The sequence below is a fragment of the Aethalodelphis obliquidens genome, unplaced genomic scaffold (assembly GCF_003676395.1).
Source record: "Aethalodelphis obliquidens isolate GAN/ISIS:26980383/991018 unplaced genomic scaffold, ASM367639v1 scaffold72, whole genome shotgun sequence".
Lineage (NCBI taxonomy): Eukaryota > Metazoa > Chordata > Mammalia > Artiodactyla > Delphinidae > Aethalodelphis > Aethalodelphis obliquidens.
This window is the reverse complement of record NW_020838016.1, coordinates 7,034,469-7,055,687: the sequence shown is the minus strand read 5'-3', so window position 1 is coordinate 7,055,687 and position 21,219 is coordinate 7,034,469. Positions and strand designations below refer to the sequence as shown.

At 43.2% G+C, this 21,219-nt stretch overlaps 1 protein-coding gene across 4 annotated transcripts in view; it reads left to right on the top strand.

The window, feature by feature from the left end:
* NMNAT3 (nicotinamide nucleotide adenylyltransferase 3) overlaps nucleotides 1-21,213 on the top strand; it is a 116,972-nt gene extending 95,759 nt beyond the window's left edge. For all 4 annotated transcript variants that reach the window (XM_027091580.1, XM_027091581.1, XM_027091579.1 and 1 more), the window contains exons 3-5: nucleotides 8,565-8,748; nucleotides 13,664-13,746; nucleotides 20,209-21,213. In XM_027091580.1, the coding sequence (XP_026947381.1) occupies nucleotides 8,565-8,748; nucleotides 13,664-13,746; nucleotides 20,209-20,552 (611 nt within the window). In that variant the 3' untranslated portion in view covers nucleotides 20,553-21,213. The remainder of the gene's footprint in view (nucleotides 1-8,564; nucleotides 8,749-13,663; nucleotides 13,747-20,208) is intronic.
* Nucleotides 21,214-21,219: the final 6 nt, after the last annotated feature.

Sequence of the window (21,219 nt, the reverse complement as noted above, 5' to 3'; positions counted from 1 at the left end):
ACTACCATACAACCCAGCAATCCCACTACTGGGCATATACCCAGAGAAAACCATAATTGAAAAAGACACATGCACCCCGATGTTCATTGCAGCAGTATTTAAAATAGCCAGGTCATGGAAGCAACCTAAATGCCCATCGACAGACGAATGGATAAAGAAGATGAGGTACATATATACAATGGAATATTACTCAACCATAAAAAGGAACGAAATCGGGTCATTTGTAGAGACGTGGATGCATCTAGAGACTGTCGTACAGAGTGAAGTCAGAAAGAGAAAAACAAATATCGTATATTAACGCATATATGTGGAACCTAGAAAATGGTACAGATGAACTGGTTTGCAGAGCAGAAATTGAGACAGAGAAGTAGAGAAAAAACCTATGGACACCAAGGTGGGGAAAGCAGCGGGAGGTTGGGGGTGGTGGTGTGATGAATTGGGAGGTTGGGATTGACATGTATACACTGATGTGTATAAAATGGATGACTAATAAGAACCTGCTGTATAAAAAAATAAATTAAATTTAAAAAAGAAATAAAAGGCATACATGTAGGAAAAGAAGAAATAAAACTTTCTCTATTTGCATGTGATATGGTTGTCTATGTACACAATGCCAAGGAATTTGTTTTTTTAGATCTCTTAGAATAAGTGAGATAAAAATCAACAGACAAAAATCAATCTTGTTTATGTATATTAATAACAAACATGTGAACCAAAATTAAAAACATAATACCATTTACAATTGATCTAAATAAAATGAAATACTTAGGTACAAATCAACAAAATATTTATATAATTTTCAAAAATACTGAGAAAGAAATCAAAGAAGACCTAGACAAATGGAGATATTTACATGTTTTTAGATTAAAAGACTTTAAAAAAAATTTCAGTGAATAATTTGGAATCAGACTATAGATAGAAAAATACAAACTTAGTGAACTGGAATATAGATCAAATGAAATTATGAAGAGTGGAGGAGAGAGAGAAAAAGATTTGTTTTTAATTTCAGAAGAGAGGGTAGGCGTCATGGTGGCTACGTATACACAATCAGAGAGCTAGAAGACGAGGGCAGAGTACAGGGGCAGAGGCATTTTCTGAGGAGATAATAACTAAGAATTTTCCATGTCTAATAAAAGCGTGAGGGTAATATCTTGAAAATGTCTTTCAAGCATGAAGTCACTAACTTAAGGAAATTCTATGGGATATATTCTGTCAGAAGGAGAGTGATTCCCGGAAAGCATGTCTGATATGCAAAGAGAAATGGAGTGCAAAGAAAATGGCAAATACATGGGTAAATATAAGTGAGCATTGGTTGTATAAAACAGAATGATAAGGTCTAATAGGGTTAGGGGAAACAATAGTCTTAAAATATGTACAAGACTAGCATGGACAGAGCTCTCTAGTCCCCATGTTGTTGAGGAAGAGGGGAAAGGTCTTCATTTACTTTGGATGTGAGACTATATATAATTCCAATCCGAGAGAAAAAAAAAATGAAATAAAGCCCAAACACAGGCAGGACAAGAGGAAAAAATAACATAGATTTGTGTGGGAAGAAAGAAAATACTCTATAAGTTGGTAGCTTTAAACTTAAATCTGTTAGCATTCACGTTAAATGTAAGTGAACTTAACATTCCAATTAAGAGTCAATAACTGTCAAATTTGACCCCCCAAATTTTTTAATCCAGCTTTAGGCTATTTACAAAAGACTTTCCTAAAACAAAAGTATAGAAAGATTGAAAGTAAAAGGGTGAAAAATATATGACGTGCATATACTAATCAAAATAAAACTGTTGAGACTATAGTACTATCAGGCATATAGACTTTAAGTAAAAACTATTACTAGAGAGAAAGAGACTTGATTCACAGATATGTAAGAATCATAAATATATAGGAACTTAATGTATATTTTAATAACATATTAAAATATATGAAACAAAAGTTGAAAGAACTAAAAAGAAAAATAGAAAATTTCACAATCATAGTGGGAGATTTTAACATGCCTCTCAATAAGTAATACACAGGCAGACAAAAAAATCAGTAAGAACATAGATTTAAACAAAACAATTAACAATATTAAGTAAATGGACAGAACATTGCACCCAACAATCATAGAATACACGTTTTTTTTAAGTACACATGGAACATTTACCAAAACTGATCATATCCTAGGATATAAAGCAAGTATCAACATATTTCAAGAGATTGAAATCAATAGAGTATGTTCTCTGACTACAGTGAACTAAGCTAGAAATCAGTAACAAAAAGATTGCCAAAAATCTCAATATGTTGGGTAATTAGGAAAAACACTTCTAAATAGTTCATGGATCAAAAAGTCGTAATAATAAAAATTAGCAAGTATTTTGAACTGAATGATCATGAAAACACTACATATCAAAAAGTAAATGCAAGTAAAGTCATGCTTAGAGGGAATTTTTATAGCCAGAACTGTGTTTATTAGAAAATAAGATAAATGGCAAATTAGCTGAGTATCCATCACCAGGAGTTAGAAAAAGAAGAGCAAAATAGCACCAAGAAAGGAGGAGGATAGAATTAATAAAAATAGAACAGAGATTGATGAAATAGAAAACAAACATTCAGTAGAGAAGAGCAATAAAGCCAAAAGTTGGTTCTTTGAAAAGACTAATAAGAGTACAAACCTCTAGCAAGACTGAGCAAGGAAAACGAATGGCAACACAACCAACATTAGAAATGAAAAGAACATCCCTACAGATGGTGTCAACAACTAAACAGATGAGAGAATATTGGAAACAACCTTATGCCAGTACATTTCAAAATGTAGATATAATGAAAAGAATCCTAGAAAAAATGCAAGTTGCCAAAAATTATAATGAAGAAATAAAAATCTGAATCATTTTACAACCATTAAAGAAATTAAATCATTAGCCAAAAAATTTCACACAAATTAGACTCCAGCCTCATGAAGACTTCACTGATGGGTTCTAGAAAACACTTAACGGAGAAAATGTTTTTTCAATCCTACACAAGCTATTTCAGAGCATAGGAAAAGGAGGGGACTCCCAACACTTTTTATGAGGCTAGCATGACCTTGATACCAAAACCTGATTAGAACATTAAGAGAAAATAAAATTATAGACTTCTCTTGCTCCCTAAAAATATATTAGCAGAGTGAATCCATCAACACATTAAAAAGATAATATATCTTGACCAAACCGAGTTTATCTCAGGAATGCAATGATAAAGATTAGAAGGTTGATCAATGCAATGCACTGTATTAACTGACTAAAGGAGAAATATCACACAGTCATTTCAAGAGTTTCAGAGAATTCATTTATGACAAAACTCAAACTGACTAGCTGGGAATGTCTCTTTTTTATTTTATAAAGGTAACATTTATATATAACAATATGTAAGTTTCACGTGTACAATATTTCTACTTTTGTATACCCTCAAAGTGCTCACCATCAAAGATTTAGTTTCCATCTGTCACCATACGGGAGACATGTATGGTAAAGGAGACTCATCTCCTTTACCCATTTCACCCTCCCTCCACCCCTCCCCCTACTCTGTTCTTTATATCTATGGGTTTGTGTTGGTTTTTGTTTGGTTTGTTTGCTTTGTTCGTTATTTGTTTTTTTTTTAGTTTATTAGTTTTTTATATTCCACATATGAGTGAAATTATACAGTATTTGTCTTTCTTCATCTGACTTATTTCACTTAGCCTAATACCCTCAAGGTCCATCCGTGTTCTAACAAATGGCAAGTTTTTTCATCTTCTTTCTGGCTGAGTAGTATTCCATTGTGTATGTATGTGTGCATGTGTGTATATATATATATACACACAAACACCACAACTCCTTTATCCATTCATCTGTTGATGGGTGCTTAGGTTGCTTCCATGTCTTGGGTATTGTAAATAATGCTGCAGGGAACATAGGGGTATGTATATATTTTCAGATTAGTATTTTTGTATTCTTTGGAAAAATATACAGAAGTGGGATAGCTGGATTGTATGGTAGTTCTATTCTTAATTTTTTGAGGAATCTCCATACTGTCTTCTGCAGTGGCTGCACCAATTTACATTCCCACCAACAATGCAAGAAGGTTCCCTTTTCTCCACATCCTCACCAACACATATTTCTTGTCTTTTTTGATAATAGCCATTCTAACAGGTGTGAGGTGACATCTCATTGTGGTTTTGATGTGCATTTCCATGATGTTTAGTGATGTTGAGCATCTTTTCATGTGCCTGTTGGTCATCTGTATGTCTTCTTTGGAAAAATGTCCATCAGCTCCTCTGCCCATTTTCAAATTGCTTTTTTTTATTGTTGAGTTGTATGTGTTCTTTATATATTTTGGATATTAAATGCCTCTTTTAAAATAACATATTTGGGGCTTCCCTGGTGGCGCAGTGGTTGAGAGTCCGCCTGCCGATGCAGGGGACACGGGTTCGTGCCCCAGTCCGGGAGGATCCCGCGTGCCGCGGGGTGGCTGGGCCCCTGAGCCATGGCCTCTGAGCCTGCGCATCTGGATCCTGCGCGTCCGGAGCCTGTGCTGCGCAGCGGGAGAGGCCACAACAGTGAGAGGCCCGCGTACCGCAAAAAAAAATAATAATAAATAAAATAAAATAAAATAACATATTTGTCAGGATAGACCAGGCTAAGTTGCAGTAACAAATCCCCCAAGTTGAGGAGCTTAACACATTAAATAAAGTTTCTCTCTCATCAGATAAATCCTTTGTAGGTTCAGAAGATCTACAGGGCAGTTCCCTTCCAAGCTGTGTCTCAGGTATCCTGGTAGTCCCCATATGCTTTTCTATCCTAATCACAGCTTTCAGATTCACTATGAAGAGCTAGAGCATCATGTAAGAGTTTTTATGGCCAAGTCTACATGGGGCATACATCACTTCCACCCACATCCAAATGACTATAACTCATTCAAATCACAAAAACACAACCTAATTTCAAGAGGAACAGAAATATTAGCTTCCTATATGCCCAGAAAGAGGAAAAATAAAAATGGGTCTTAATGAACACATGGCATGGTCTCTGCCACAACTGAAAAAGGATATCTACAGAAAACTTGCAGCAAATATCATACGTAACAATGAAACTTGAAAGTTTTTCCTCTGATAGTGGGAATAACACAAGGATGCCTGCTAACACCATCTCTATACAGCAGTATTCTAGAGGTCTTAAACAATGCAACAAGAAAAATAAAATGTAAAAGGATTGGAAATGAAACAGCAAAATTGTCAGTATTTTCAGATGGTATTATTTTGGACATAGAAGATTCAAAAGATTCTGCAGATAAACTATTAGAATTAATGAGAGAGTTTAGCAAATTTACTAGATCCACATTCAAGATACCTAAATCAATTATATTTCTACATATCAACAGCAGGAAAAAGAGTACTTTAAAAACCATTTATAGTGACATCAAAAAGATCAAGAATCTAGGAATAAATCTTACAAAAGATGTGTTAAGTGCGCTACAAGAAAAATTGTAAAATTTTATTTAGAAACATTTAAGAAAACCTAAACAAATGGAAAGATATACCATGCTCGTGGATTGGAAGACTCATTATTGTAAAAATGTCAGTTCTCCCTAAATTGAATTATAGATTTGATTCAATTCCTATCCAATTTCAGCAGGTTTTTGGGGGGGGGCTGGGGAGCTGTTTCATCTTTGTGGAACTTGACAACTGCTTTCTAAAATTTATGTGGAAAATGCAAAAAGTCAAGAATTGCGAAGACACTCTTGAAGAACAGGCGGGAGGATTTACTTAACCAGATATCAAGATGTGTACTAAAGCTCTATTAAACAAGGCAGTGTGACATTGTACAAGGATAGCAAATACAGCCACATAACAGAATAGAGAGCGGAGAAACAGGCCCATGCACAGATGGACACTAGGAGCTCCACACAGGTGACAATGCACAGCAGCGGGGCAGAAGAGGTCTTTTTGGTAAATGATGCTGGAATAATTGACTATCCAAATGGAAAATAATTTAATAGGATGCACATCACGCACAGAGACACAAATGTGAAAAACAAAACTATAGAGCTTTTATGAGATAATTAGGAAAACGTCCTCATAACACAACATGCACTAGCCGTAAAGGAGAAAAACTAACAACCCAACTACATAAAAATTAAGAACGTTTGTTTTCACAGGATTCCATAAAAAGAATAAGACAAGCCGTCAAGTGAGAGAAGGTATTTATGACACATATAACCAACCAGCAAAGGGCTAATATTCGGAATAGATGAAGAACTTTACAAATCAATGATAAACAGGCAGACAACCGAAAATATGGGCAAAAGATTTGAACAGGCACTTCACAAAAAAATTAAGCTCAAGGGCTTCCCTGGTGGCGCAGTGGTTGAGAGTCCGTCTGCCGATGCAGGGGACGCGGGTTCGTGCCCCGGTCCGGGAAGATCCCGCATGCCGCAGAGCGGCTGGGCCCGTGAGCCATGGCCCCTGAGCCTGCGCGTCCGGAGCCCGTGCTCCGCAACGGGAGAGGCCACAACAGTGAGAGGCCCGCGTACCGCAAAAAAAAAAAAAAATTAAGCTAAAATGTCTAATAATATATATGAATAAATGCTCAGGCTCATTGGTAAGCAGGAAAAGGAACATTAAAACCACAGTGAGATATAACTACACATCTATCAGATGGGAAAATCCTGACAATAACCCTGTATGGCTATTTGCTCGATGGTGTGAAGCAAGTAAACGCTCATACACCGCTGGTTGGAGAGTAAATATAACCATTTTAGAAAATTTTTTAGCATTATCTAGTAAAGCTGCAAATACATCTACCCAGTGACTTAGTAGTTCCGCTCTTAGGTACATATCCTAAGAAAGATATGCTTGTGCACACAGGGAGACTTGTGCAAGCATTTTCATAGCAGCATTGTTGGTAACTGTCTAAAGCCAGAATCAAACCAAATCCATCAACAGTAAGATAGATCAATTCTTTGGTATATAATCATGCAAAAGAATATTATGCAGCAATAAAACTGGTTGGACTACATGAATTTTTTTTAATAGGATTTACTCTTCTTTTTTTCTTAATTTATTTATTTATTTATTTATTTAGGGTGGTGTTGGGTCTTCGTTTCTGTGCGAGGGCTTTCTCTAGTTGTGGCAAGCGGGGGCCACTCTTCATCGTGTTACGCGGGCCTCTCACTATCATGGCCTCTCTTGTTGCGGAGCACAGGCTCCAGACACGCAGGCTCAGTAGTTGTGGCTCACGGGCCTAGTTGCTCCGTGGCATGTGGGATCCTCCCAGACCAGGGCTCGAACCCGTGTCCCCTGCATTAGCAGGCAGATTCTCAACCACTGCACCACCAGGGAAGCCCTGGACTACATGAATTTTATCAAAGTGAAAAAGGCTTAATGAAAGAATACGTTGAGTATGACTCCATATTTAAAAGTTTCAAAAGCAGGCAAAATCAACCTGTGTTTTTTAAGGATGCATAAATACATGGTAAAGCTATAAAGGAAAGCAAGAGAATTAATACTATAAAAGTAAAAATAGTGATGAGCTTCCATCAGAGTGTGGAGGCTGTGATAGGGAACTTCTGTTCCTTAACCTAGGTGAGGATTAGAACAGGATATACTTTATAACTCTTTGTCAAACTCTATGCCCTTTTATATGCATATGATATTTTATAACACAATTTTTTTAAATGTATCATATACGAAGTCAAAATATTATCTCCCCTCATAAACATTATCTAATTTCGTCCTTACCACAAGGTCCTGCCAAGCAGGCATTATCCCATTTTACAGGTAGGAAAACTGAAGTTCAAATGGCTAAGTGTTTTATTTTTGCAAATAGCTTGGTAAGTTGCCTAAGACATCCTAGTGAGTGATAGAACTAGAGCTTCACCCAAGTTCCAGCCACCGTCTCTCTGAGACCCATTCATACTCTTTCCATGGTGGTTCTCTGTAGCTTCTACAATTCACTGCAGCTCTAAACCTATAATGCCCCATTCTTCAGTCACTGAGCCATGCAACATCTCTCATAAGACAGCTTACATCTTTTCCAAAGTAGGCCTTCCCATTCCCTTAACAGCACAGTCCTCCAAAGCCAATGGTGGGCCTGTGCAGTGAGCCTACATCCCGTCACCCACCCACCTGGTTCAGGCTAAATGTCATGCTTTCCTCTTTGATCCACAAAATCCCCTACTTGAGCTAAGAAACCATGTGTAACTGTTGTCCCAAACATGATTAGAGGACAGTAGTGCCCCTGTAAGTCCCAGGCAGGGGGAGTCATCGTGTTCCTCCAACATATTGTGACCCTAACCGTCCACATTGCTATCTGGGAGCCTTGCCTCAGCTCCACCCTCACGGCATGCTCTCAGCTACTCCGGGGTATAGAAGCCTCTGGAGGAGAGGCACGTGGTTCCTGAGGTAGCACCTTTACCTGGCCCAAGGGAGCTGGCCCGCCCAGCAGAGAATGCTAGGGTCTGATCCCACTCAGGACGAGACCCCAAGATTTTTAGCACCTGCCTGAATTCCAGCTGCCAGGTGACAAAGTCCTGTACCAGCAACACCACTGCTCTCTGCTGCCTAGGCAGGTACCAGGTGATCGGGGGTATCATCTCTCCTGTCAATGACAACTACGGAAAGAAGGACCTCGTGGCTGCCCGGCACCGGGTGGCCATGGCCCGGCTGGCCCTGCAGACGTCCGACTGGATCCAGGTGGACCCCTGGGAGAGTGAGCAGGTGCAGTGGATGGAGACAGTCAAGGTGCTGAGGTAACGGTGGGCATATGCCCTTGGGATGAGCAGGGGCCACGGTCACGTCTGCAGAGTCCACAGGGTGACAGGCAGGGATGGAGTGTTGAGTGGGGCTTCCGTCAGCCCCTCTCATCCAAATCCTGCAAGTGTTTCTCCTTAGAGGGAGAGAGACCAACAGATTCACATTCTCAGAGAGGTCCTAAGTGAAAAAATCACAAACCACTGCCCTTCAGGGTACACTTTGTGGGAAAGCCCCGTCTTGTTTCAGAGGGTTGTAGCATCTCGGCTCCAGGGCCGCCACTCAGTAGCTGTGTGACATTAGGCACATGACATTTCTCTGGGACACATTTCTCACTTGCAAAACGGGGACAGCATAACCCAATGAGCATTATGTGAAGATGTAAATCACTTTTCTGACCCAGAACCACATCATCACACTCAGTAAGTGAGACCCTTTATTATTGTCATCACTGACTAGGTTGAAAACTGCATCTACATAACAGGCCATCTTTTCCAAGTGTACAAATCCTAGGTTCTATAAATCTAGACTTTAAGAAAAAACTATGAATCTAGAAACAATTACACAGGATTTTTTTTTTTCTTTTAGAACTGCTATTAGCATTCAGCATAAGTAATGCAGCCGTTTAAAAGCCCTGTATTTTAGGACAGTGGGTCTCTGATGTTTGTCTGGGAAGCTTTCCTGGGAGATTGCTAGAGAAGCAAGAAGTCCCACTTGTCCTGCCTGTCAGAGGGGATTGTGAGGTGGGCCTGCCTGTCACTAATGACAGCCGGCTCTGCTGGAAGGGATTGCAAACTGTGGGCTGTGTCTTGATCTGTGTGGAAGCACTAGGATTGTCAGAGAATAGGAGACACAAGGGACCAGGATGAATGATTGACAGCCCTGTCCATAATTTGGATTGGTTTTTATTTTTTACTAATCTTCAAAGTCACTTGGGAGAAAAATGTTTGCCTTTTTAAGCAAAGGTAAACGTTTAGTTTCCACATCCTGGTTCTTATTACTTACCCTTTACTGGGGAAAGAACCAGCTAGAAGCATTCAGCAGTTACAGTGCTACTGCAAAATCTGTTGTCAAGTTGAAGGAGAGCAAATATGAAATAATTGTTAGATATATGCTTCTCTTTTTTTTTTTAACTTAAGTAATAAATTTACACCTAGATCACCCTTTTCGAATAAACAGTGTAGTCAGCTCTCATTTATCGAGGCTAACAGAGGGGAGTAGAAACAAATCAGAGAACCCAACAAATCATTTAGCTTTAATATGTAGTCAGAAACAAAGAGACGCTCTCCTTTTCCACCCTGCGCGGGGCAGTGTGGCCTCGGGCCCAGATCTTGGAGGCAAATTTACTATCGAAATGACTTGATGTAAATGAGTTAGCCTCTCTGAGCCTCAATTCCTCACCTACTAAGATGGGGATGACACCACCTACTTCACTGGGATACTGTATGAACTACGTGAGATGATGGCGGAAAGCACCTGGTTTATAGTAGGTGCTTAATAATGTTAGCTACCTTCCCTGCATCCCTAACGGGCCCATAATGTCTCCTCGTAACAGATAAGCCATTCACAGGTAAGTAGGATTTGACTGCAGTACCAGGTAATTAATAACCTGCTGCAAAATGCAGACCTAAGATTTTACAGGACACATTCTTTTTCTTTTTTTTAACTGTACCCTTTAGACAAGTGCTTCTCAGCCCCGGCTGCAACTTGAATCACCTAGGGAGCTTTCAAAAGTACGGAAGCCTGAGTCTTACCCCAGAGACTGAGATGCCATTGGTCTAGGACGGGGCCTTAGGATTTTTAAGAGCTCCCTGGTGATTCTAACGTGAGGCCAGGGTTGAGATCCACAGCCTCAGTCACCAAGTGTGTGAATCATCCCTATGCTTAGTACCGGGGTGAGTCCAAACCAGTGGTCTCAATCCTGGCTGTAGGAATCACCTGGGAAGCTATTTCTAAACGCTCACCCTCCCCTACCTGAGATTTGGATTTTTCTGGGGCAGGGTCTAGGCATGGGTACTTTTAAAGGCCCCCAAATGATTTATTTTGTGCAGCCAAGGTTGAGAACCCACTGATATAGTCAACACTGTTTTATGAGATAGCTGATTAAGACTTTTTGTCAGTATTTGGGGTGGGCTTCATTCGAAAATTTGTTTAATTACTAATGTTTTCCTAAAATTACCAAAAGCATTTTTTTTTAAGATTGAAAATCTGGTTAAAATTGTCAAGTTAGGTGATTCTAGAAGCATTGTAGAAATCCACCCCACCCTTTGCTCCATTTAGTATCCTCTTGGTGGACTCAGCAGTGAATCTACGTCATGGTGACAGTGACATATGTCACTATGAAGTCAAGTCACTGTAGGGCTTAGTGAGTGTTCTTTTTCTCCTTATTAGGTTTTTTATTTTTACTCTAATTTTTTAAAAAATCTGGGCCAGCTTTCATGCTTTTAGGGCACTTGATAACTGATTTCACTTGCCCTTTCCCCATGATGGGGGAGGGCCTCGGTCACGATGCCATTTGATGTGGTCCAGCAGCAGCTCACGTGCCCCTTGGCAAACATGCTCTTATGTCGTCCTCATTTTACAGATGAGTAAACTGAGGCTCAGAGAGGCTAAGTTAACCACAGTCGCACAACAAATAAGCAAGTGGTGGAGCCCTATTCTGTTGAACTCTGAAGCCATGCTTACGGCCGTCTTCAAAACCAGTGATCTACGAGCGGGACCACGATGTGGCTGACTCTGCTTCTGCCACAGTGGCCTTCTGGTTGGGTATTGTTGGAGACCAGGGGCTGCTGAGGACACAGAGAACATGCTGCCAGGGGCAGTCATCAGGCCCAAGGCTGGGCACACCAGGGTAACCCTCAGGCAGGCAACAAGAGGAAGAAGACCTCCCACCCAACACAGGCGGAGTGGAGGTCTGTGAGGACGATGCATTTGGCGTTAAAGATAATCATTTGCACACCAGAGTTCAGAGCTCCAGCTGATATTCAAAGTAGGGCCAACTGGAACCAGGAGCGTCAAGGAAGTAAAATAAAATAATACCAGCTTTCATTGATCACCTACTATGTGTGCCAGGTATATAATATCTAGTCAGCTCAGCAACTCTGAGAAGTAGGTGAGTTTGGCCTCATTTCACAGATGAGGAAACAGAGGTTCTGAAAGGGTCAGCAACATACTCAAAGTCCTACAGCGAGAAAGTGGAGGTGAGACCCAAACCTACTTCAGTCTGATGCGAGATTCCAGACTAACCCGGGAGTGAATCCTCAGAGGTGAAGCTTTCTAAAACCAAAGCAATAAGACAGTAATGGAAACACAGACGAGTCCAGCAAGGCCCTGAGAAGACTCAGCTGAGTCTCTGAGACCATCAGGAGGGAATCTGGACCTGAATTAAATGTATGTATTTATCCCCCGTCCATCCTTCGTGAATTCAGCTGACTTTACGAAGCAGTTCCCTAGGTACCAAGAATATAAGGATGAATTAAATGAGCTCCTTGTTCACAATCTGGTGGGGAAGACAGACTGAGAGTAAGGATACTAATAACAGCTAACGTTGATTGGGCACTTTTCTGTGGATGGGCTGTGCTAAGCTCTTTAATTCAACCTCACAACAGCTCTCTCGGGCGGGTACTGTCATTGTCTGCCATTCTACAGATGAGGAAAGCGGAGGCAGATTGCTTAAGGCACCCAGTAAGAATCCACAGCTCCTAGTTGGAACAAGTATTCCAACCCAGGCAATCTCACCCACTCCAAATAATACTCAGCATTCAGCCACTTCCCCAGCCGGGGAGAAGCCTTTGGCCTTCATGGCCTTGTGATACTCAGGGTAGACAAGGCCGGCATTAACTTTCCTGAGCAATTAACAGAGGTCAGTGAGGCCCTGAGGGTGTTTGTGACTCACCCAGGCTCATACAAGCAGGAGAGCCTAAACTTGAACCCAGCCACTCTGGCTACAAACACATGCTTCTCCCACCAGGCACTTCTCCTTCCCAGACACAGCTCTAGTTAATACGGGAGGTGGAAGATGGAAGATCAAATTGATACAAGACATAGTGATTACCTGTGCTCTGTTAAAAAGAAGGCGGCGCAGGTATCTCTTGATTTGCAGAAGATAGATTGCTTAACGAGCCGGGCCTGCCATATGGGTGTAAGTCTAATCATATCTGAACTGCTAACATGTAATGAGATTCGCTCTGTGCTGCACACCACTTGGTGGGCTTTGCATGTATAACTCCTTTCATCTTCATAACCATCCATGGGAAGCCGGCACTGTCATCATTCCTCGTTTTGCAGGTGCCGAGACTGGAAGCCGCCCACCCGGGGTCCCACCGCTGGCCGGCGGGGGAGCTGGGATTCAACCCAGGCAGTCTGGCTCCAAGCCAGGCTCTGAGCATCACCCTGTCAAATTCTAAAGTACTAGCCCAGGATCCGAGAGAGCCTCTATCTTGAGAGGCAGCCGTGGGCCATGCACTGTGCCAGTGCTTACTGTGTGTTAGCTCATTTACCTCCACAAAAGTCTAAAAAGTAGGTGTATTATCCCAGCTTTACAACTGAACATTTGTATTTTGAACTCAGGTCTGATTCTAATAGCCCAGGTCTGTAATCCCTATTCAGTTTTTTTGTAAAAAGTGAGGTATTGAAAGAAAATACTAAAAGAGTAGAACTCTGCTCATTTCCTCCTTTCAGTCGGGGCTCACAGAAGGCTGTGAGCTGCCTTGGACGCGGGGGTCTGTGAGGACCCAGACGCATCACCTGGCACAGGGCCTGGCACGTAGTAGGCCTTCAGCAAATATTTATGGAATGAGCTACCTAAAATGGACAAAAGCAGGTTGAGACTTAAAATCAGAGACCCCCCCCGGGTGGTTTGGGGGGGCTGTAGGCCACATGGATGCCCCCTGAACCCATATGCTTACAACACAGGCATCATCACAGCGAACTGCTCAGATCTCTGCCCTGGAAGGAAGGCCTGGACCAAGGCAAGGTTGACTCTCCAGCCCCCGCAGGTGGGTGCTGACCCTCTCCTCTGTGGGAGGGTGAGATGTCAGGGCTTCGGGAGTCACAGCCCTCTGGGCACAGATAAGAGCTTTCGAAGCCTGCTAGGGGTGACACTTCCCACGTTGAAAGGTCAACTAACCATCCCTTGTAAATCGTTATGCTAAATTGGGATTTTCTGCCCCAAAGGAGTTTACCTACACTTGTGACTTGGGCTCGTGACCTGGATTACAGTCAGGGCTACACAGAGATCAACTTCCGGGTGCTGCTGGGCCGCTTTTGAAAGCCTTAGTCTTTTTGAAAACAAAATGTGCCATTATATCCCTTAAAATAATACTTCATAGCAGTGTTACTCGGGGTTTTACTTGGAAGAGGAAAAACCTATTTTTTAAGGCATGTAAAGTCGATTTGGATTAGCCTTTTAATTTGTAGCCCTGGGTTTCTACCCTGTTGTCAACTCCTGGTGTTTGATGGAATCTTGTCAGCCGTGATTTCAGAGTACCTCCCATGGCAGCCCTGGTACCGGGGGTCAAATGCATAGCCCCTCAGGCACATAAGCAGCAGCGACAGTGATGGGGGGGGCAGGATGTGCCATGAGCAGGGAATCGCTGGTCCCACTGGGCCAACACTCCAGCGGCTCTCCCAACTTTAGTTCGTGGGACACTATTTCCCTATTAGAAGGACTCCAGAATGTCACGGTTAAGCAAACTTAAAGTGGTGTCTTTACTGCAGGACTTTTCAGAGCCTTTACTATGTTCATGTGCGTTGTGACTCTGAAAGAAAGGGAAGAGGCTCGTGGCGTGCTTAGCACTTTTTAATCATGGGACTCTTTTTAATGCATATTAGTGTTTCTCAGAACCGGTGCTCCCCAGAACACAGACTGGGAAACACTCTTCTAAAAGGACTTGAAGGGTGGGTGGGGACACATTAGGAGTTTGGGATTAACATATACACACTACTATATATATAAAATAGGTAAACAACAAGGACCTACTGTATAGCACAGGGAATTATACTGAATATCTTGTAATAACCTATAATGGAAAAACATCTGAAAAAGAATATATATATGTTTATAATTAATTAATCAATTAATTAAAAGGACTTGAAAATGCCCTAAAGGTTTCCTGCAGCAGTTCCTGAATGCTGGCCAAAGGCTCACTCACAGCAGAATCACCTGTGAGGCTTGTTAGAAATGCTAATTCCCAGGCCACGCCTCAGACCTGCTGAGGGGGAATGGGGCCTGGGACTCTGGATATTTAATAGGCCCGCTGGGGAACTGCTTTACCGCCAGTTTGGGGAACTGTGCACTACAGTGGGAATCCAAGAAAGAAGGAGCTACAGAGTCTCCTATATGATCAGCTTCTACAATGTTTATTACACTCCCCTGGTCTCCCTGTCTGCCCCCCTCCATTGCCAGCATGGGCACCTCATCTGTCCCCCAGTCCCGAGCACAGCACACAGTGTGCATTCTCAGCCCTCTGCCTTCTTTCTGAATCACCTCTGGCTCAGCAGTCACTCCTAATAGGGTTCTAGAGATGCTGGCTGAGAACAGAGACCGGTGCCCAGCCCCTGCCCTGAGCTGGAGACAGGCTGTGAATGGCAGTGAGTCCAGACATGGATTAGGGGGACTGGAGGAGGTGACGCCTGCACCATGACTCATGGGATCAGCAGGTTATCTGGGGCTGGGGATGTTTCGGGGACAGAGGGGCGGCTGAGTAAGGCACACAGGCAGGAAGTGCTGGGCACTCCATGCCGCTCAGGATGCTGGAGCCCACAGTGAAGGAAGGGAGTAGCTTCCAGTGAGGTAGGAGGAAGGCCATGCTTAGGCTCCCAGCTTCTCAGCTCTCTGCAGATGCTTCCAGAATCCCTGTCTCTGCCTGGTGTGCCCCCCCTCCCCCTTCCCTTCTTGGCTTCCCTGTTGAAAACCTGTCTGTCCTGTGAGGCCCAGATTGGAACCCACTTCCCTGTGGTGAAACCAGTCCTTCCCTCCGCCAAAGCTCACCCTGCATTCTTTTTGGATTTATCTTTCCAGGGGGCTACTACTCTGCTCTGTTTGGCCCTATGATGTTGGGGGTTTGTTCCTTATCCCCTTTCTCTCTGTTCAAACCGTAAATCCTACTCATCTTGTTCTCTTCCAAAGTAACTGTTAAAAAAGGAAGTTTAGGGCTTCCCTGGTGGTGCAGTGGTTGGGGGTCTGCCTGCCGATGTAGGGGACACGGGTTCGTGCACCGGTCCGGGAAGATCCCACATGCCGCGGAGCGGCTGGGCCCGTGAGCCATGGCTGCTGAGCCTGCGCGTCCGGAGCCTGTGCTCCTCAACGGGAGAGGCCACAACAGTGAGAGGCCCGCGTACCGCAAAAAAAAAAGGAAGTTTGCATTGAATGAAAAGTGAGCTTTTCAATTTACCAAAATATAGCAGAGGCCTTAAAAATGTGTGTGCCCTTTGCTTGATACATTCCCCTTCTAGGAATCTGGCTGAGGAGATACTTAGAAATTGGGATGAAGACATGCAGAAGGATGTTTAGCGTGGCAATTTTTATAATGGCAGAAAATAAAAGCAACCTTAGTGTTTAAATGTAAGGGAATGTATAAGTAAGTTACACTGTATATATAGGATGTAGATAGGATGTTCTGTATATATAGGATGAAGAATCCACACAAAAGGTTTTCATGATATGGAGAAACACTTAGGAGGGGAATGGGAAAAAAATCAGGATACAATACTGTGTAATCTCAAGTATACAAAAATATGTAAATATACTTTCACATCTATTTGCATGTTTAAATAGAAAAGACTGAAGAAATACACCAAAATATTGAGTTTTTTGTAGAAAGAATTATTGTTGCTGTTATTTTCTACTTTAAATACTTATGTGTTTTCCATACGTTCCATAATTGACATAGATTTCATGTTTGTCATCAGAAAAAAAGAACTAGAGCAATTTCAAAAAGGCAGGTGATTTTTTCTCACTGTAAGTTTGGCTTTTGATGAGGTCGCTTGTATGTTACTAGTGACACGTTTTTAAAGGACCATTTTGTGTGCCGTGTATTTTGTCACGCGCTGTTCTCCTCTGGGGCTGAGCTCAGCGTTTTCTGGCCGCCGGAGCCCTGCTTTGCCCATCGCTCCTTTGATTTGCAGTCCTCCTTGGACTCACCCAGAGGCGTGTGAATTGCCTTGTCCCGGGCTGCTTGGGCGTCACGCTTTGGGGTGGATGATGCCTCAGTCCTTTAACAGGCCGCCTCTGTCGCTTGTGAATGTGGTTCCTGCCTTGGCTGATGGGGCCCGAGCACAGCTCAGCCCCATTCTCCTTTCAACAACCAGAGCAGACGCTTCATCTGGTTCCATTTCACACTGACTGTTCCAAGGTTAATTTGGGTGCCACCCTTCAGTTGCCAAAACCTGGCTGCATCTTGGATGTCCTGTCTAGACCCAGAAGTCCTATGCTCCGGACACCACCCTCGGTGCCTGCACTAAGCAGGAGATGTCCATTGCATTCTCTCCATCACTCAACTTCCATAACTCCCGAAGGAGGCTTTATTATCCCTACTACAGCTGAGGAAACAGGCCCACCAGCTATAACTATCCCAGGCTCCTCGCAGATCTGAAATTAGAACCCAGGGCTGACTGGCCTCATGGTTGGTGCTTTTGATGTCAAAGAGTTTAGGGCAACTGGACATTCACAGGGAAAGGTCCTGGTAGCACTTCTCCCACTTTCTGTGTTAATCTCTACTTCCTCTGCTTTCCAAAGCCTGTGGCCATTCAAAAAGCACACTGCCCCCAAATGCCCACGGACATCTATTTATGTCACTATATCACTGTTAGGACAAATCAAATTGGCAGTATTTATTCAAAACCTCAGACTTACAGACTTTGGACTTAGACAGTCAGAGTCACTCGGTCTGCAGTTTTTGTAAGAGTGATGTGAATGGATTTGAAAGGGAGATGTGAATGCCTCTGGGGGGGCCTGATGACAGGACTGCCCAGAGTTGGGATCTGAGACGCGTATGGCCATCACACCAGTCCCACAGACATGCCTTTGACTTGGGGGACGGGGCAGGTGTGGGTACTTGTCTCTTCTGGGCAAGGGCTCAGAGTGAATCATATTCCACACTGTCATTGTTAATGAATTCAAACAATATCTAATATCGAAGTGGATATGTGGAAATCGTTCCCACGGAAATCCACAGGACGAGAATCCCTGACCTGTGGGAACAGGGTGGTGTGCCTCAGACCCCAGAAGACCCAGGAATTCAGTGCACATCATTTAACCTCCCCCATAGGAAGACCACATAACAGCAACCCAATTGCTTGAAAGGTCGAACAGTGGTCTCTTGCTACATTACAATGGTCAAATAAATAAGAAATTAGAGTAAAATCTCACAGGTGCAGAGCAGTTTGGATCCACATACATGTTGTAGGCAATGGGACCAGCCCAAATGAGTGAAAAGGGTCTAAGTTATTGAATAATTTTTTTTTTTTTTTTTTTTTTTTTTTTTTTTTTTGCGGTACGCGGGCCTCTCACTGTTGTGACCTCTCCTGTTGCGGAGCACAGGCTCCGGACGCGCAGCCTCAGCAGCCATGGCTCACGGGCCCAGCCGCTCCGCGGCATGTGGGATCTTCCCGGACCAGGGCTCGAACCCGTGTCCCCTGCATTGGCAGGCAGATTCTCAACCACTGTGCCACAAGGGAAGCCCTTGAATAATTTTTAAATGCAGTTTTATTGATTTTAAAAGGCCAGGTACTTAGGAGATATTCCGTAAGTGCTGAATGGATGTGCTGATGAATGGATTGGTGGATAACTAGGTAAAGATGGATGGATGGATGGACGGATGGACAGTAGTTAACATATGTCACACTTGCTCTGTTCCAAGCACTGTTCTAAGGGCTTTACATTTATAAGCTCATTCAATTCTAAGATAATCCTATGAGATAAGCACTGTTAATATCCCCATTTTAAACTTGAGGTCACACAGCTGTCAAACCGCAGAGCCAGGATTTGAATCTAAGAAGTCTGGCACTAGAGTCCTAGTTATGCTGCTAAAGTGTCTGAAGTGTGTTTTCTGTAATTACATCTGCTGCTTTAAAATGAGTAAGCAAGTCCAGTGCCACCATTTCATGGATGGGAAACTGAGGCCCAGAGAAGGATCTCAGCTCCAGCCCCACAGCAGCCGGTGCCCGACTGAGGCCGGAACTCTGACCTGTCCACGACATCTCTAGTTTCTCACTTTGCAGTGCACGGCTGGTCTGGTGCTCGTTTGTAAACTCATCTCTCTGGTCCACGTCCGGATCCCTTCGAAGGTTTCACAATAGAGGAGCCTAAACCGACCATTTACATCGGGTTTTCCCCAGCAGCTGGTATCCCTGAAGCCTCTCCCAGCTGAGATTTCAGGGTGACTGAGAGATGCCCGTGACCTAGAAGCCCAGCCTTTGCCGTTCACTGAAGCTAGAACCGGCTTCCAGAAGGACTAGAGGTCCTGCTGGTTGCTTCTAGCATGGACTTGGTTTTTCCTTTTCCGATTAGCCCATTCAAAGGGGACCTGAACAGGAGTGGTGCCAGGAATATCCAGGCAGGGTGACGCATGTACAATTCCTGCCAGCAGGCGGAGGCAGAGCCCAGCGGTTTCAAATGCCCCAGCTGGAGGCTGGCTGTGTGCATTTAAATCCTGACTCCTCTGCTTAAATGAGTCATGCACCTCTCTGTGCCTCAGTTTCCCCCTCCGCAAAGTGGGCCCAACAATAACACCTACCTTCTGAGGTTGTTCTGAGGCTCAAATGCGATTAAACACATAAAGCGCTTAGCAATAGTGCCCACAGTAAACAACCAATACGTGTTAAGTATTCTTTAATCATCATAATCATCATTCTCTAGTAGCACAAATGCCAAAGGATTAGCCACATCGATCAGTTGTTCTAGAGCTTTGTTTTATTGAAAACAGATGAAAAGGTCACCAGCTGGGGTCTTAGAGACCTTTTAGTTACCCACAGATCCTTTATAATTAACCTTTAGGATGAGATTGTACTTATAAAAATACCAGGTGTTAGGGCTGAAATAGATTTTGAGAAAGGCAGTGACTTGTTAGTCCTCGGACTTTAAGAACCTCACCTTCTATCAGAAGACGGGGTTCTAGGTACAGCACAGCCGCCTTTGGACTCTGCTATGGGGTCCGGCAACCACAGACAGCCTTGTGGTATAACACTGGAAAAAAAAAAAAAAAAAATCCATTTTGTATTACTTGGCATTTTGCCAATGTTAAAAGATTTATTGATTAAAGTACTACAACTGTATGTCCCTGAAGTAGCTTCGGATTCATTTACACGCTTTTTCTTTTTAAGTCATGAACACGGAGATGTTGATTTCCCCATATATTCCAAGAAAAGCATTTTTGGAAAATTTCAAACAGAATATGATGTTATCGTTCCTGGCCATGACCCTTCTGTAACTTTCTTGGGATCCACCCTTGTTTCTCCAGCTGTGCCTGAGCTGAAGCTCCTCTGCGGGGCAGATGTCCTGAAGACCTTCCAGACCCCCAACCTCTGGAAAGACACACACATCCAAGAAATAGTGGAGAAGTTCGGCTTGGTGTGCGTGGACCGGGCAGGGCACGACCCAAAGGGGTACATCTTGGGCTCGCCCATCCTGCAGAGGTACCAGGACAACATCCACCTGGCCAGGGAACCAGTACAGAACGAGATCAGTGCCACATACATCAGGCGGGCCCTGGGCCAAGGGCAGAGCGTGAAGTACCTGCTCCCTGATGCCGTCATCGCCTACATCAAGGAGCATGGCCTCTACGCCAGCCCCGGAGAGGAATGAAGGGTAGCTGAGCTGGGGAGGGCCACCTCCTCCTCCATTGGTCTCGTCCAGAGGACAGGGCGCTTACAGTCTTTGTTTTCCAGAGTTTTTCCATGTTTCGTTTGGTTTGTTTCAACAATGATTTTGTTTGTGAGGCATCTTCTGTCCCAGGAAGAGATACCTTCTTCAGGGAGGAGCAGATGTTTGCATCACAAGGATGGACGTTTATCACAGAAGTTAAAGTGGTGTGGCAGGTCATTAGGTTTAGACAGAAGCTCTCAGAACCTCTGGATGAAGAGGCCTTCTTATTTTGTAAATGGTAGTTATGGCTGCGCACTGAAGGCAGTTCTGCACGTGGCAGGGGGCCCCTGAGGGTCAGATCAGAATTGCCCACAAAGCGTGTTTTAACTAGGACCAGGTGCAGCTTGCGGGTCTTGATTGGAGAGACTTGACAGGATGCTAATTACCAAACAGTGGGCTTTGTCAATGCCTTGTTTCCACAAAGTAATGCTCATGGAGTCCAAAATTTGGAAGCAACACTTTGCTGATTGACATTGAATCTTCCTTTACAAACCGTAGTCTGCCTGCCTACTGGCCATTGATAAAATTTAAACTAAACTCTTTCTAGGTGGTGATCCTCAAACTATACATATATATATAAAATTTTTTTTTTTTTTTTTTTTTTTTT